Here is a 16,431-nt window from a genome sequence, read left to right as displayed (position 1 = left end):
TGCGCCTGGACCTATACTGGTATTGGATACAGAGAACGCCCCTCGATTCTATCTCAGCACTGGGAAGATTCCGTGCAACACGAGTTACCCACTGTTTGGATTCTGTTCCAGTTTTGGGAGGATTTCGTTGACACGCATGACCTAGTGTCTGGAGGTAAGCGCACTGTGAGCCCAGGCTAAGCAAAGAGTTATCAAGATTGCCCACATTGATGGCCGAAGTGCAGAAGTTTTGTTTATCACTGCCACACTAGATTGATTTATCCAAACTTTGATTTATATATTTGGACTTTTATTTTTGGATTTATTATCAGTTTTGGGTTACTTCACTAATTTTGAATTCACTGCATATCTTTATTGATTGTTATCAGTCCCCTATGGACTGTCTTTATATTCACTTTTAGATTTTCAGTTTGCGCTCATCATTTTTTATTCATACTGTATTTATTGGCGTAGAACACTCACTTTTTTACCCTAAAAATAGAGGGTAAACTGTGCCTGCGTGTTATACGCAGGGGGCTGTGGAAAGTTTTTCCTGAAACTTCCCTTTTAAAGTTAGGGTGCGTGTTATACGCCGATAAATACGGTATTTTAAAGGATAAGTTCACCTTTGTATAAAAAAAAAAAAAAAAATTATATAATAAACCTTTCATCTTTCTGCATTTATTAATATTTTTTTAAGCCTGCAAAAGCATTGTACGCACAATCAGCAGATCGCAGGTGCAATGCAGGACCCCTGTCGACTGTCAAAGTAATCCATCTGCTTGTACATTGTATGGGCAGGCACACACCGACAGGAAGAAACAATAAACTACCAAGAGGGCTCAACAGCGCCCTGGTAGCTCATCGAGAGCTACAAGCTGACAGCTGAAAAGGTTGTTAATACTTGAAGTTCCTTCATGGCACAGAATTCTGTGAATGAATGACTCGTCCGGGTGGGCATAGCCCCGCACATCGTTTTGGCCGGCTTCTGGTGGCGACGACACGCTGACGTCACCACCATTGTCGTGTCCCGACGGACGGGTTGTGTTTGGCAGACACCATAGATCAGGCGTTTTTTTAACTCTACACGTTTATGAGTCCTATGCAGGGCTTTTTTTCAGGGGGAACTCAGTTCCACCACCTTTGGCTCAGACCCTTTGGTGCCTGCTCACCACAACCACTTGTAAACACAGAAGTCTGGGTTCTGTGCTTACAAGTGACAGCTCTGCACTCTGTGTGTAACCCGCTGAACTCTGCACTCTGTATGTAATGCAATCCTGGTATTTAATGCCCCTTTAAGACCCTTCTAATGTTTGTGAAATCTGAACGGGGTCGTGGTTGAGTTCCTGCACCTATTTTCTGAGAAAAAAATCTCTGGTCCTATGTACTTTTACATAATAAACCCCAAAGGATTTTATACAATGCGGAGTCTTCTTGGTGCTGAACTCCATCCCTGCTTGTCGAATGACACCGGAAGTGCGGAGCAGCTCTGAGACGTGGAGAGAGGCCCAGGCTGGGTAATAAGCCACAGGCGTATATCCCAACCCACCGTAACAAGGGGTCTACAGGAGCTGGTAAGCCGTCTCTACAGCTGGTGGTGATTCACAGTGGTTTGTGGTGACGGATGATCAATTTATCCTTTCACTATGGACTTTTTTTTTTTCACATGTAGAAACTTTCTGATCACATGAACTTTATTTAATATCAGAATTAACCATTCTTCATATTTTATATACTGTTGGTGTTTGCGTTACATACAGAATGGCTGCTTTATTTATTATTTTGTTTAATATTTTCTATAGCGCAGTTAACCCACTGTTTTTACATTGATTATAGAACTCAACACAAAAGGAGATTTTTCATCTTGGTTTATACTGGATTGTTAAAAATAAAACTATTGTGTGTATTTCAATTACAATGCTGATGTTATAAAATGAAAACTTCAGGAGGGACCGGCTGATGACGTCACAATCTCTGACTCAGCCAGAGGAAGCTTTGTATTGATTCACAGAATACAAAGCTGCCTATGAATGGCTAAGTGCAGATCAGACCGACACTGCATTGTTCCGGGTGCGAGAGGGGAAGTCTGTCTCACAGCCGGAACCCAGCACTGTGTACTATATGTAGCTGAAGCTACATACAGAACACAGAGTGCTTAGAGGCACCGCAGCACACAAGGTTTCGCCTGGCTTATGGAATGACATCTTCAGAAAAATGTAAAAAAGGGACAAGAGAAGAAATGAGTTATACTCACCTTTTTCTTAGATGGCAATTCTGCACTCCCCAGAAGTACAGCTTGGTGCTTCACAACATCATTTACAAGAAAGGTGACAAGTTCTCTTACACCTCCTTCTTCTAAGGGAGTCCATGTGATTGTCAAAGGAACAGACTCAAATGGCTGCACAATGAAAACAAAAAATAAAAATTAAATATATCTTAACACAGATCATCACACTATATATATATATATATATATATATATATATATTTATATTAACCATTTAAATGACTATGTAGAAGAGTATAACCGAGTCAGATCAAGAAACTGCTACTGGACCTCAATGCATTGTTCTATGACCGGAGAGTGCCACGATAAGGGCCTAACAATATGGCTACATAACACATTAAAGCAGCAATAGGATTTGGCAATGAATCTGCAGCAGGATCTTTCAGTATAGCTCAGGTCACAATAAAGGGTGCCTGCACATTTATGTAATAGTGCATTTTGCGATAAATCTTAGTCTGCACCACCAAGGAACTCTACAATTGGTCTGCTATAGGTCCAAGTCCTTCTTGTCCATAAAAAGGAAAACTGGACTCTGATAGCTGTATCAAAAACACTGAAGCAGAGGACAAAGGACTAGTAACCAGCACTGCATGTGGACTCCATGTAAGTGATCTTTCTCCATTACTGACTTACCATGCCTGTTTATCACTACAGTGGAACCTCGGATTGCGAAGAACGCGGTTAACGAGCGTTTCACAATAAGAGCACTGTATTTAAAAAAAAATCATGACTCGGTTTGCGAGTGTTGTCTCACAAAACGAGCAGGATTCAAGCCAAAGCGGTGTGCAATACCATGTTTGGCCTGAGGTGGGGGGCGCCGGAGCCGAGCCAATGACAGCATTAAGAACTGACAGGGGTTCTAATATCTCTACACAAAAAAATGTTTTGCCTTTAGTTATACTTTAAAGTGATTGTAAAGTCTTACTTATACCAAGTGAAGTGACTGGCCTCAGAGATTAAACAAATCCTCCTACATAAGTTATACCTGTCTGCAGTTTTCTTTTCTCTACAGCCAATCAAATTGCTAAATTTTAAACAAGAAGTTTGGGATTTTTTTTTCCTTTAAAAGAATCATACCGGTGGATGTAGCATGCGTCACCAGCCAGCTCCAAGGCTGAGAACCGAGTGATCAAACACCGCCGATTGCTCCGTTCTCAGAGCTTTGTGAGCAGAGAGCTGGGGACGGTCAGTTATCTGTCTGCTCTGCCCCCTGCGCTCACTGGATTGCTGGGCTGTGAAGGGCACGACTGACTCTGAGCTTAAGCCCGCTGTCAGTTTAAAATGGGTCACAGGTAAGGATGAGCTACGGCGTGTTCGCATAGAACATGTGCAGAGCCCGCCAGGAAGTGTGCACGGCGCTTAGGGTGACCACATTTCCAAACTGCCATTCAGGGACACCCCCCTTCCTAAAAAATAATAATGGTTATGCTTTTTTGTGACCCCCATAGATTTCACTGGTTCGTTCTGGGACTGTAGTTCTTCACTGGTTGGGGGGGGGGGGGGCACGTCTTCAGCTCTGAGGGGGTCATGGTGGGACCTGTAATTATTCACTTTTGGGGGTCTCATCCCCCCAAAAGTGAAGGACTACACGTCCCAGCATGAACTCCTAATATCTAAAGATGTGACCCCCCCCCAAATTTTAAGGACTACAACACCCAGCATGAACCCCCTGAGACCTAAGGGTGTGATCCCATAGATTTCACAGGTTTATGCTGGGACCTGTAGTTCTTCACTATTTGGGGGGGTCTCGCATCTTCAGCTCTGGGGGGTCATGCTGGGAGGGGTAGTCCTTAACTTTGGGGAGGTCACACCCCCCTCAAAGTAAAGGACTACCAGTCCCAGCATGAACCCCTGATATCTAAAGATGTGACCCCCCCCCCCCAAATTTGAAACTCCCAGCATGAACCCGTGAGATCTAAGGGTGTGACCCCATAGATTTCACAGATCTGTGCTGGGACCTGTAGTTCTTCACTAGTTTGGGGGGGGGGGTTGTCACATCTTAAGCTCTGAGGGGTTCATGTTGGGACCTATGTCCGTTTCATTCCAGGACACTGTATTGTCCCAGAGTGAAGGTGCCCGGGACAGACCTGCAGAATGCGGGACTGTCCTGGGCAATCCGGGACACGTGGTCTCCCTAACGGCGCTGCGCTAATAACAGCCAGGGAGACATTTCACGATCCTTGCAGCCGAGCATCGGGACAATGTCTCCCTGGCTGTGATTAGCACAGCGCCGTGCTCACTTCCTGGCGGGCTCTGCACGTGTTCTATGCGAACACGCCGGAGCTCATTCTTAGTCACAGGAGTGCAGAACGAACTGCACTCCTATGATCCAAAGGAAAAGTACAGCCAAACAAGCTTTGACTGTACTTGTCCTTTAAAGAGAAAGTAAACCCTGATGGGTTTTACTTCCTCCGTTTCCCTGCAGAGGTAAAGCATAATGGGCTACTATGCATCCCTCTTTTTTCTTACCGAAGCATGATCCGATCCAGCGATGTGCAAGAGAGCAGTGGCTCCAGCTGCTGTCTCACTCCTCATTGGGCAGATTGACAGCTGTCAATCAAATGCTGTGAAACAGGAGTGGGGCCAAATCCCACTGTCTGTGTCAATGGATGCTGCAGAAGGGCTCAGAAGCGAGCACGCACGGCTGCCCCCCTGGAAAGTGACTTTCAGTGGGGGCTTTTCACCCACTGAAGAGGGGGGGGGGGGGCGCCAGTACAAGAGGATAGGGCCTGCTCAGGGAAAAACCATTACACAGAAAAGGAAAGAATAACATGTTTTATTTTTTATTATTAAAAACACACACACACACACACACAAAATACATTTTTGAGCTGGAGCTCAAAAACGCAACGGTAGCGTTTGAGCGTTTTTGAGCGTTTAACGTCTGGCGTTTTTACAGCTCTACTCTGGAGCTTCAGAACGCCCTGGTCCTGCGTTTTTTTTTACAGCTCAAAAACTCCCATGCCATTTGTAGCTCAAAAACACCTATGTGGACATGATGCCATAGAATAACATGGACAGGCGTTTTTAAGCTGTAAAAAACGCTCAGAAAAGTGGCTGTAAAAACTTCAGTGGAAATGAAGCCTTAGGCTGCATTCACACCTCCGCGACAAGATACGCCGCGTACGCGGCGTATTTTGCCGCGAGTGTGTAACTTTTTTTTTTTTCACAAAGCCTTCCCATTGCTTTGTATGGCCGAAAGCCAATGTCGCCTGAAAAAAAGGGTCCGGGACTTTTTTTCAGGCGACAGGCGTACAGGGTGTATGTGATGTGAACCATCTCCAGAGACAGCAATGGGAATTCTCCCCTCTAGCGGCACAAGCGTCCGGCGTTTTGTCGCCTAGATGTGAATGGGCTCTTAATGTCATTTTAACCATCACACCAATCTGAGCTACAGTAGCTCTTCAAGTAGATGAGACTACATGGGCCAGTCTTCACTCTCCAGTGGCATCAATGGGCCTTGGCCACCCATGACTGTTGCCAGTTATCCCTCCTTGGACCCCTTTTGGTGGGTCCCGACCACTGCTGACCAGGAACATCCCATAAGAGATGCAGTTTTGGAGTTGCTCCTATTCAAGCCCCCTAGGGACACATGGGCCAAATATTGGCTGAAATCAGCTGGCACAATAGAAACCGGTCAACGTTTGGCACGTGTGTACAGCTTCTTGACTGACATCTGTCAAACGAGCACGTGGGAAAACCAACCAATGGCTGCGAGCGCTGATTGGTGTGTTCAGGTGTCAGAAGAAACAGAAATGGAAGGTGCACATAGTTCGGGGGATTACCAGAGAGAATTTAAGAAGAAGAAATGTTTGTATAAAAGTGGGAACTCACAAAACGCAACTGACGAAAGGCCATGGACATGCACAGAACACGGGGTACAGCTAACGGGTTTCAGGGGCGCGCCCCCTACCTCAGAGCTAGGTGGTGTGCCCCAAAACGCGTTAGCTGTACCCCGTGTTCTGTGCATGTCCATGGCCTTTCGTCAGTTGCGTTTTGTGAGTTCCCACTTTTATACAAACATTTCTTCTTCTTAAATTCTCTCTTGTAAAACACTAGGCGTGTGTGCCTTCCATTTCTGGTTTTCTTGTGGACTACCCCCCATCTGAGGAAGGCAACACACACTATATATATATATATATATATATATACACACACACACACACGTATGTGTATATATATATATATATATATATATATATATATATATATATATATATATATATATATATATATATATATATATATATATATATATATATATATATATATATATATATATATACACACACACACACACACATATACACACACACACACACACACACACACACACACCACCATTTTAGCTGACGTCTGTTACTCCACACCTTGGAAGGTCTATTAGCACTGGAAGTGACAGTTTTTCGAGTCCCCCTGTCAGAACACATTAGCTTAGCAGAGAGATCGCTGTACTAACATCACATAGTTAGTACAGAGCCCTCCTCACTTATTATTCACTCAGTGAATGCGAATGAATAAAACATGAGGCGAGTCCCATGCATCAGCAGTCTGGTCATTACAAGTCACTAAAATCTTTACTTACACGTGCCCATTCTTTGCTGCAAAAACTAAAAATCCACTTCAGGGACAACCTGTTCACTTGCTGCCTACTATATCTCACTCAAATGCCATTGTAACAAGACAATGAATGTTCCTGATATGTGATAGGTCAGTGCCCCCCTCTGTACACGCCTCTGGTACTCACCGGTATGAGGATGTCGGTGTCCGGCACGGTGAATCCCCGGTGTGTGGGCAGCTTGTATACAGTGAGGTAGGCCGGCTCTGGTGAAGGGTTCTGTAGAACTAGATCGGCACTGCGGGACACCCCGGGCTCAACACATCCGAAAGTGACAAAGGGCGGCCGGGAGAAATGTGTGAGAGACAGGAGCGGGGTGTCATCCGATCCGGAGGTGTCCGCTTCCCTCCCGGGAGGAGAGATCCTAATCATCGTACACCGTACACCGTCTACACTCTACACGCTGCGACCATCGCAACACTCAGCCACCATCAACAATTCAAACTCACGGCGCAACCTGACAGGTCCAACTTCGCACAACTTCCACGCCCTGTATTCACTCCCAGCCAATAGCAGCTGGAAGAAACAAAGCGGTTCGGTCAATCAGATTACAGAGAGTCACATGGGTAGGCTGGGCGGGAGAACAACCAATGGGGGCCCGGAGATTTATTTAAAACGCTGTCTATGGGCGGATCATTGTTATGCTAGCAACCGAGAGTGTGGCAACGGTGTTTGAATGAGAAGCTGACGGCCTGAGGTATACGGAGCTCCTAGTTATATGTCACAGGAGTGGCCCTGACTCTGAGCCGCTCTCTCACTGTCCTCTCACCATCGGAATGTGTGCAATGCTGTGTATGGAGACATTCACAACCATAATACGGGCACAACATGTCTTATGTGTAACTAATCTGTGGGACCAAATCCTCTTTCAGTATCAAAGAAACAACAAAGTTCTGATACACGGGAGACATCGGCTGCTTCAAAAAAAAAAAAACTGCCCAACATTTGGCTTATGTGTATGTCCCCCCTATCCCAAAGAAGCTGGCGGATGAGCCGCTGTACTAACTATGTAATTTTTTTTTACTTGTTGCTATAATAAATAGCTAATTTTTTTTTAAAAAAAAATGTTTTTATCCTCGGTCTAGGCCGATACGTATTCTACATATTTTTATAAAAAAAAAAAAAAATAAGCGACTGATTTGCGCAAAAGTTATAGCGCCTACAAAACAAGGGACAGAATTTTTTTTTTTTATTATTTTTTTTTTACTAGTAATGGCGGCGATCTGCGATTTTTATTGCGACTGCGACATTATGGCGGACACATCGGACACATTTTTGGCACCATTCACATTTATACTGCAATCAGTGCTATAAATATGCACTAATTACTGTATAAATGTGACTGGCAGGGAAGGGGTTAACACTAGGGGGTGAGGAAGGGGTTAAATGTGTACCCTAATATTAGTGTTCTAACTGTGGGGGGAGGGGGGTGACTGGGGGAGGTGACCGATCTGTGTCCCTATGTACAAGAGACACAGATCGGTCTCCTCTCTCCCTGACAGCACCGCTGTCTGCGAGAGCCGGCAATGAGAAATGATCTCATATGTAAACATATGAGATCATCTCTCATTGGCCGCACAGATCGCCTAGGAAACGGCCACTCCGATTGGCTGTTCACGGCGATCTGTGATTGGCTGTGTCCAAGGGACACAGCCAGCACAGGAGTTCCCCGCTGCGCGCTCGGGAGCGCGCACGGGGAACGAGCAAAGGGGCGGACGTCAATTGACGGCGCCTCAGAGAATTAGAACCACCCTGCGGCCGTCAATAGTCGTACGGCCGTCGGGAAGTGGTTAAAGGAGTTGTAAAGAAAAACATCTGATGATGCCGGCCCCCCTGAGCCCCAGTTTTACTTACCTGACCCCTCGAAAGTCCTGCGCTCGGTCCCGACATCCTCTTTGCCGCTCAGCCTGGCCGCTGATAGGCTAGAGCGGACAGATTGAAAGCAGCGCAGCCATTGGCTGGCGCTGCTGTCAATCACATCCAGTGACGCGGCACGCCGAGGGGCGGGGGCCGAGTGATACAGTGAGCGGCTTTGGCCGCTCGCTGTATCACGGGAGTGCGCCCGCAAGGACTACACACAATGCAAGCTCCCTCGCATGAGTGGGAGGACCAGAGACAGCCGCCGAGGGACCCCAGAAGATGTGGATCGGGGCCACTCTGTGCAAAACGAGCTGCACAGTGAAGGTAAGTATGACATGTTTGTTATTTTTAACCACTTCCCGACGGCTGTACGACTATTGACGGCCGCAGGTCGGTTCTACTTCTCTGAGGCGCCGTCAATTGACGTCCGCCCCTTTCCGCGTTCCCCGCGCGCGCTCCCGAGCGCGCAGCGGGGAACTTCTGTTCTGGCCGTGTCCCTTGGACACAGCCAATAACAGATTGCGGTAAATAGCCAATCACAGCGGCTATTTACAGTGCGATCTGTGCGGCCAATGAGAGATGATCTCAAATGTAAACATATGAGATCATCTCTCATTGCCGACTCTCCCTCCTCACACAGACAGCGCGTGTGAGGAGAGAGAGAATCTGTGAGTGATACAAAAACGTTACAAAGTTACAGTGTTACAAATCGGTCCCCAATCAGTGCCCAATCAGTCCCCAATCAGTGCCACCAGTGCCCACCTGTGATCAGTGCCCACCTGTGATCAGTGCGTATCAGTGCACATCAGTGCGTATCAGTGCCCACCTGTGCCACCAGTACCACCAGTGCCACCTGTACCACCTGTGCCACCAGTGCCCACCTGTGCCCACCTGTGATCAGTGCCCACCTGTGATCAGTGCCGCCTCAGTGCACATCAGTGCGTATCAGTGCCCACCTGTGCCACCAGTACCACCTGTGCCACCAGTACCCACCTGTGATCAGTGCCCACCTGTGATCAGTGCCCACCTGCCGCCTCAGTGCACATCAGTGCATATCAGTGCCCACCTGTGCCACCAGTACCACCTGTGATCAGTGCTCACTTGTGATCAGTGCCTACCTGCCGCCTCAGTGCACATCAGTGCGTATCAGTGCACATCAGTGCGTATCAGTGCCCACCAGTACCACCTGTGCCCACCTGTGATCAGTGCCCACCTGTGATCAGTGCACATCTGTGCCACACACCTGTGAAGTCGCCAGCAACAATGTCAAAAAGTCTCTTTTCCGCTGAGCAGGCATATGCAATTATTTCCGCGGCTGACGAGAGCAACAGGGAGCTCTCGTCTTCCGATTCCCAGCTGGATTCCGATTCGGACGTAGACTATGAACCAGTCTACAGCAGTGGAACAGCGACAGGATCAGAGGGTGGAAGATGGCCAGCCCGCCAAAAGAAGGCGCTCTGGTGAGGAGGCAGTGGCATCCACCAGCACTGTCATGCCATCCACCAGCACCGTCATTCCATCTACCAGCACCGTCATGCCATCCACCAGCACCGTCGTGCCATCCACAAATACCGAAGTGCCATCCACCAGCACCGAAGTGCCATCCACAAATACCGAAAGTGCCATCCACCAGCACCGCAGTACCTCGGCAGCAAAGGCCAAGGACCCATGCAAGCCTTCCCTATGCCCTTCAGTACCCCTTGTGGCTTCCTCCAAATTCCGGAGAAGCCAACATTCCCCCTTTCACTGCCCAGCCAGGAGTCCAGGTGGACACGGAAAATTTTTCCCCAATTCATTTTTTTGATTTATTTTTAACTGAAGAACTGCTATCTAGCATTGTGGCCCAGTGCAACTTATATGCCCAACAATTCATTTCCAACAATCCAACATCTTCTTATGCCCGTCCCTTCCAGTGGAGAGACCTAACAGTGGATGAGTTCAGGATTTTTTTTAGGCCTCACCTTTTGCATGGGACTCAACCCAAAAAATGAGAAGCATTCCTTTTGGTCCAAACGCCCCATTTATCATATGCCAATCTTTTCTGCAACAATGCCCAGATCCCGATATTTCATTATCATGAGGTTCCTCCACTTCAACGATAATACCCAGTGCCTTCCCCAAAATCACCCAAATTTTGACAGGTTTTTCAAAATTCGCCCCTTATTAAATTATTTTTCTGAATTATTCCCCCAAATATATACCCCGGAACAACACATATGTGTAGACGAGTCCCTCGTTAAATTTTGTGGCCGACTGAAAATAAAGCAGTTTATTCCCAGCAAAAGAGCCCGCTATGGGGTGAAGATTTATAAACTTTGTGAACGAGCCACAGGGTACCTGTATTCCTTCTTGGTCTACGAAGGGAAGGACACCTAGCTGAATCCCCCCGATTGCCCAAACTACTTGGGAACAAGTGGAAAAGTGGTTTGGCAACTTATCAACCCCCTCCTGGATAAAGGATACCACCTGTACGTCGACAACTTTTATACCTCTCTTCCCCTGTTCCACAACCTTCATCGGAAGCAGACCCCGGCTTGTGGCACGGCAAGAAAGAATGTTGGGGTGTTAGCTTTCCAAAATGGGGTCACTTTGTGGGTAATTCCATTGTCCTGGTGTTCCAGGGCCTTCAAAACTGTAATAGGTAGTCAACTAGTTAGATGTGCAATTTATGCTCCTAAAACCCCTGATGGCGCTCCCTGCATGTTGGGCCTCCGTATGTGGCCAGGCAGTAAAAAAGTCTCACACATGGGGTATCGTTTTACTCAGGAGGAGTAGCAGAATGTATTTTGGGGTGTCATTTTTGCTATGTACATGCTATGTGTTGGAAATATCTTATCAATGGACAACTTTGTGTAAAAAAAAATGCGTTTTCATTTTTTTTCCACATATTCCAAAAACTGATGGAAAAAAATAAACCGTTCAAAAGACTCATTATGCCTCATAGATTATACATTGGCGTGTTAGCTTTCCAAAATGGGGTCACTTTGTGGGTAATTCCATTGTCCTGGTGTTCCAGGGCCTTCAAAAGTGTAATAGGTAGTCAACTAGTTAGATGTGCAATTTATGCTCCTAAAACCCCTGATGGCGCTCCCTGCATGTTGGGCCTCCGTATGTGGCCAGGCAGTGAAAAAGTCTCACACACAGTGGCGGCCCGTCCATAGGGGGCGCCCGGGCACCGCCCCCCCACCCCCAGGCAGCAAAAACATGTCCCTTTAAGAAACTTAATTTTTTTTTAAAAAGTCCTTATGTGCACTGTGTCCCGGGGCCGGGGACAGTGAAGTATGGGTAGCGCCACGTTTGTGCAATCACAAGATTGCAGACGAGGCGCTACATTGGAAGCTAAAATATGCCTTTGTGGCGCAGATCGGCGCACCACTATTTTCGTGTGATGGCAGTGTATAGAACTATTTCCCAGCCCCACTGGGCGGTGCTGTCTTTCACAGACCAAGCACAGGAAGTGACCTCAGCTCTGCAGCTTAATAGAACGCGCCTGAGAGGATCAGCTGCAAACAGGTAGACTTCCCATCCCATGCCTTGCCTATCATTATTTTTTTTTATATCTATATTTCTTGGTTAAAAGCGGCCCCCCCTCCCCCCGGTTATTAGATGTAATGTGTTTCCCCCATTTATGTTAATAAAAAGGGCTAGAAGCCATGAGGCCTCTTTATAATTTTTTTTATATGTATAGTGCTTGGTGAACAGCGTCCCGTCCCCCCCCTGGTTATTAGATGAAATGTGTCCCCCCGGGCCCCTAGTATTTTGTTTTCCTCCAGTACATTTTCTGGTAAAAGTTTGTTTTATTGTACAGTGATGCTGAAATGGCTTCCGTCAGTAAAATGTGTATAGTGTTGTTCTGTGGTTGTATTGAGAACTGAACCCCCGCTTATTGTAATTGTTGTAATGTATACTCCGAGTCTAACTGTAATTGCAGCCGTTACTCGAACCGACCCCCCCCCCCCGCTGATTGAATAAAAGTTGTTTTTGTATATCGCGACTGACCCCCCCCCCCCCGCTTAAAAAACCCCCCAAATGAATGAATATCGCAGCCCGAAGTTGTGGCCGTCAACCCCCCCCCGCTTATTCAAAATCGTTTTTAATGAATATGGTGGCAAAATCGTTTTTAGTAAGTATGGTGGCAAAATCGTTTTTTATTGAATATGATGGCAAAATTGTTTTTATTGAATATGGTGGCAAAATCGTTTTTACTGAATATGGTGGCAAAATCGTTTTTATTGAATATGGTGGCAAAATCGTTTTTATTGAATATGGTGGCAAAATCGTTTTTATTGAATATGGTGGCAAAATCGTTTTTATTGAATATGGTGGCAAAATCGTTTTTATTAAATATGGTGGCAAAATCGTTTTTATTGAATATGGTGGCAAAATCGTTTTTATTGAATATCGCCCCCCCATTATTGATTTTTTTTTAAATGTACATTGTGGCTGAAATGGCAGCACACACAACACCCCTCCCCCCCCCCCCCCCCCCCGGTTATTGACATTTTTTCAACTGTATACTGTGGCTGAAATGGTGTCCGTCAGAACCCCCCCCCATATTAATTTCAATTCCGGTGGATAATAGTGGATGACAGAACCAACCCCCTCCCCCCTATATTGTTTTATTGTAGATTTGGTTTTTTTAATGGCTGAAATGGCCTCCGTCCGTCAGAACCCCCACTCCTCGCTTATGAATTAAAATTTTGGTATCTAATGGTGGTGGATTATTGTCAATTTTGGTCGATAATGGTGGCAGACGGCAACCCCCCCCCCCCCCCCCCCCCCCCCCATAAAAAATGTTTTTAATGTAAATTGCAACCGTCAGTTAGGCTCTGTTCCACTTGGGATTGGAAAGTTGCATGACAAGTCCTACCCGATGATTTCCAATGAGAACCGTTCATATCTGTGCAAAGTCAAATCACAGCGACTTCAAAGTAGTCCCTGCACTACTTTTGTCTTTTGTCCCACTTTGATGTGACTTGAGGTCCTTAGACCTCCAGAATACCTAGGCATTGCCTCAAGTCGCTGCAAAATGGATGCAAAACGGCTAACGCAGCATGAAAGTTGCGCGATTCTGCCGCAATTTTGATGCGACTTAAAGCAATGCCTGTGTATTCTGGGGGTCTATGGACCTCAAGTTGCATCAAAGCGGGACCAAAGTAGTGCATGGACTACTTTGAAGTCGCACAGATATGAACGGTTCTCATTGGAAACATGGGGTACGACTTGTCATGCAATGTTGAAGTCCCAAGTCGCAGGACAAGTTGCACAAGTGGAAACGGTACCTAAATGAAAAGCGGGTTTTTGCGCATGTGAACTGCATTCTGATGATTTAACTTCAAAGAGCCATCAGATTTGTCCATAGTCTTTACAGCACATGCACAGGAATAATGATCAGATTTTATTACCGCAGGCGAAGTACCAATGGTAGTAAAATCCAATCGTTAAGGCTTTTTTCACACTTGTGCGACTTGAAGGTCACATGATTTTGCCATGATTTTTGCTGCGACTTGAAGCAATGTCTGTGTAATCTTGAGGTCTCTGCCTCAAGTCGCATTAAAGTTGGACGAAATTAGTACAGGGATTACTTTGAAGTCTCACAGATACCAATTGAACTCGTTGGAAATCATGGGGAATGACTTTTCATGCGACTTTGCAGTCCCAAGTCGCAGGACAAGTCGCACGAATGTGAAAGGGCCTCAGGTTGTCTGTAGCACCTTTTCACTGCTGCTACCTGATCATTGATTTAGTCAGGGCTGTCTTTAGCGCAGGGCAAACAGGGAACTTTCCCTGGGCCCAATCTTTGTAGGGGGCCCCACGCTACCCCTGAACTAGGGTCCCGGTGACAGCTTTGCAGAGTGCAGTAGTGCACAGAGGACACAGGAGGCTGTATTCCTGATCTAGCTAGCAGTGAGGGGGCAGGGGACAGTTTGTTTGTGCCGATCTGTAAGGCTGTACTATATACTATGATCTGTGATGCTGGGGCTGTATACTCTGTGGCTGTATACTCTGTCCTGTGATGCTGAGCTGTATACTGCTGAAACTATGAGTGGAAGCAAGTGGAATACAGGGGATGGAGTAGATGGACTATATAAGGGGTACGATATGATAAATGGGAGGGGCCAAACATAAATGGGCGGGGTCTTGCGCCCCCCCATCCTAAAACTTCACCAGCCGCCACTGCTCACACATGGGGTATCGTTTTACTCAGGAGGAGTAGCAGAATGTATTTTGGGGTGTCATTTGTGGTATGCATATGCCATGTGAGAGAAATAAGCTATTACAATGACAATTTTGAGAATTTTTTTAAATGAAAAATAAAAATCTTAATTTTGCAAAGTATTCTGGGAAAAAATTACAACTTCAAATAACTCATCATGCCTCTTACTAAATACCTTGGAATGTCTACTTTCCAAAAAGGGGTTATTTGGGGGGCATTTGTACTTTCCTGGCTTGTTAGGGTCTCAAGAAATGAGATAGGCCTTCAGTACATCAGGTCTGATCAGATGTGACAATTTTTTTATGATTTGCACTATATCTTGTAGACTCCAAGGGCCAAATTCTCAAAAAGTCTGCGTAACTTAAATTTCAGCAGTTAAGTTACACTGACTTAAAATTTCTACCTAAGTGCCTGATCGTCAAAGCACTTAGGTAGAAATTCCACGCTGTGTAACTTAAGTGCCGCCGTCGTAAGGCGGTCCTCCTCTCCTGGGGGCGTTTAAAATTTAAATGAGGCGCGCTCCCGCGCCGGCCGTACTGCGCATGCGTGTGACGTAATTTTCCCGACGTGCAGCGCGCGAACGTAATTAACGCCGGTCGGCTTTGAGAATTTCGACGGGACACTAAAGTTGCGACGGGTGAAAAAAAAAGACGCGCCGGGAAAACAAATAATTATAAAAAAAAAATGACAGCGTCGCTCAGCATGCATTCCTGAGAGGGAGAACTCCATTCCAATTTTCAAAGAAAAAACCGGCATGGGTTCCCCCCCCCAGGAGCATACCAGGCCCTTAGGTCTGTTATGGGTTGTAAGGAGACCCCCCCTCCGCCGAAAAATCGACGTAGGGGGTCCCCCTACAATCCATACCAGACCCGTATCCAAAGCACGCTACCCGGCCGGTCAGGAATGGGAGTGGGGACGAGCGAGCGCCCCCCCCCCTCCTGAGCCGTGCCAGGCCGCATGCCCTCAACATGGGGGGGTTGGGTGCTCTGGGGCAGGGGGGCGCACTGCGGGCCCCCCCACCCCAGAGCACCCTGTCCCCATGTTGATGAGGACAGGACCTCTTCCCGACAACCCTTGCCATTGGTTGTCGGGGTATGCGGGCGGGGGCTTATCGGAATCTGGGAGTCCCCTTTAATAAGGGGGCCCCCAGATACCGGCCCCCCACCCTAAGTGAATGGATATGGGGTACATCGTACCCCTATCCATTCACCTGGAGGCAAAAAGTAAAATGTAGTAAACACACAACACAAGGCTTTTTAAAATAATTTATTATTCTGCTCCGGATGCCCCCCCTGTCTTCGTTATTAGCTCAATTACCAAGGGGGGCTTCTTCTTCCACTCTCCGGGGGTCTTCTCCGCTCTCCGGGGGGGGCTTCTTCTTCCACTCTCCGGGGGTCTTCTCCGCTCTCCAGGGGGGGTTTCTTCTTCCGCTCTCCGGGGGGGGGGGGGCTTCTCCGGACTCCGGGGGGC

At 46.8% G+C, this 16,431-nt stretch overlaps 1 protein-coding gene across 1 annotated transcript in view; it reads right to left on the bottom strand.

Moving 5' to 3' along the window:
- The window catches only part of ASPM (assembly factor for spindle microtubules), a 70,143-nt gene extending 62,852 nt beyond the window's left edge, over window positions 1-7,291 (bottom strand). The window contains exons 1-2 of the mRNA XM_040359891.1: window positions 7,014-7,291; window positions 2,234-2,377 (exon numbers count right to left, since the gene is read on the bottom strand). Coding sequence (XP_040215825.1) covers window positions 2,234-2,377; window positions 7,014-7,256 — 387 coding nt within the window. The 5' untranslated portion in view covers window positions 7,257-7,291. The remainder of the gene's footprint in view (window positions 1-2,233; window positions 2,378-7,013) is intronic.
- Between the last annotated feature and the right edge of the window lie 9,140 nt (window positions 7,292-16,431).

This window comes from Rana temporaria, chromosome 7, assembly GCF_905171775.1.
Source record: "Rana temporaria chromosome 7, aRanTem1.1, whole genome shotgun sequence".
NCBI classification, from domain to species: domain Eukaryota; kingdom Metazoa; phylum Chordata; class Amphibia; order Anura; family Ranidae; genus Rana; species Rana temporaria.
Note: the sequence above shows the minus strand (reverse complement) of the source record. Positions and strands in the feature narration are given on the sequence as shown.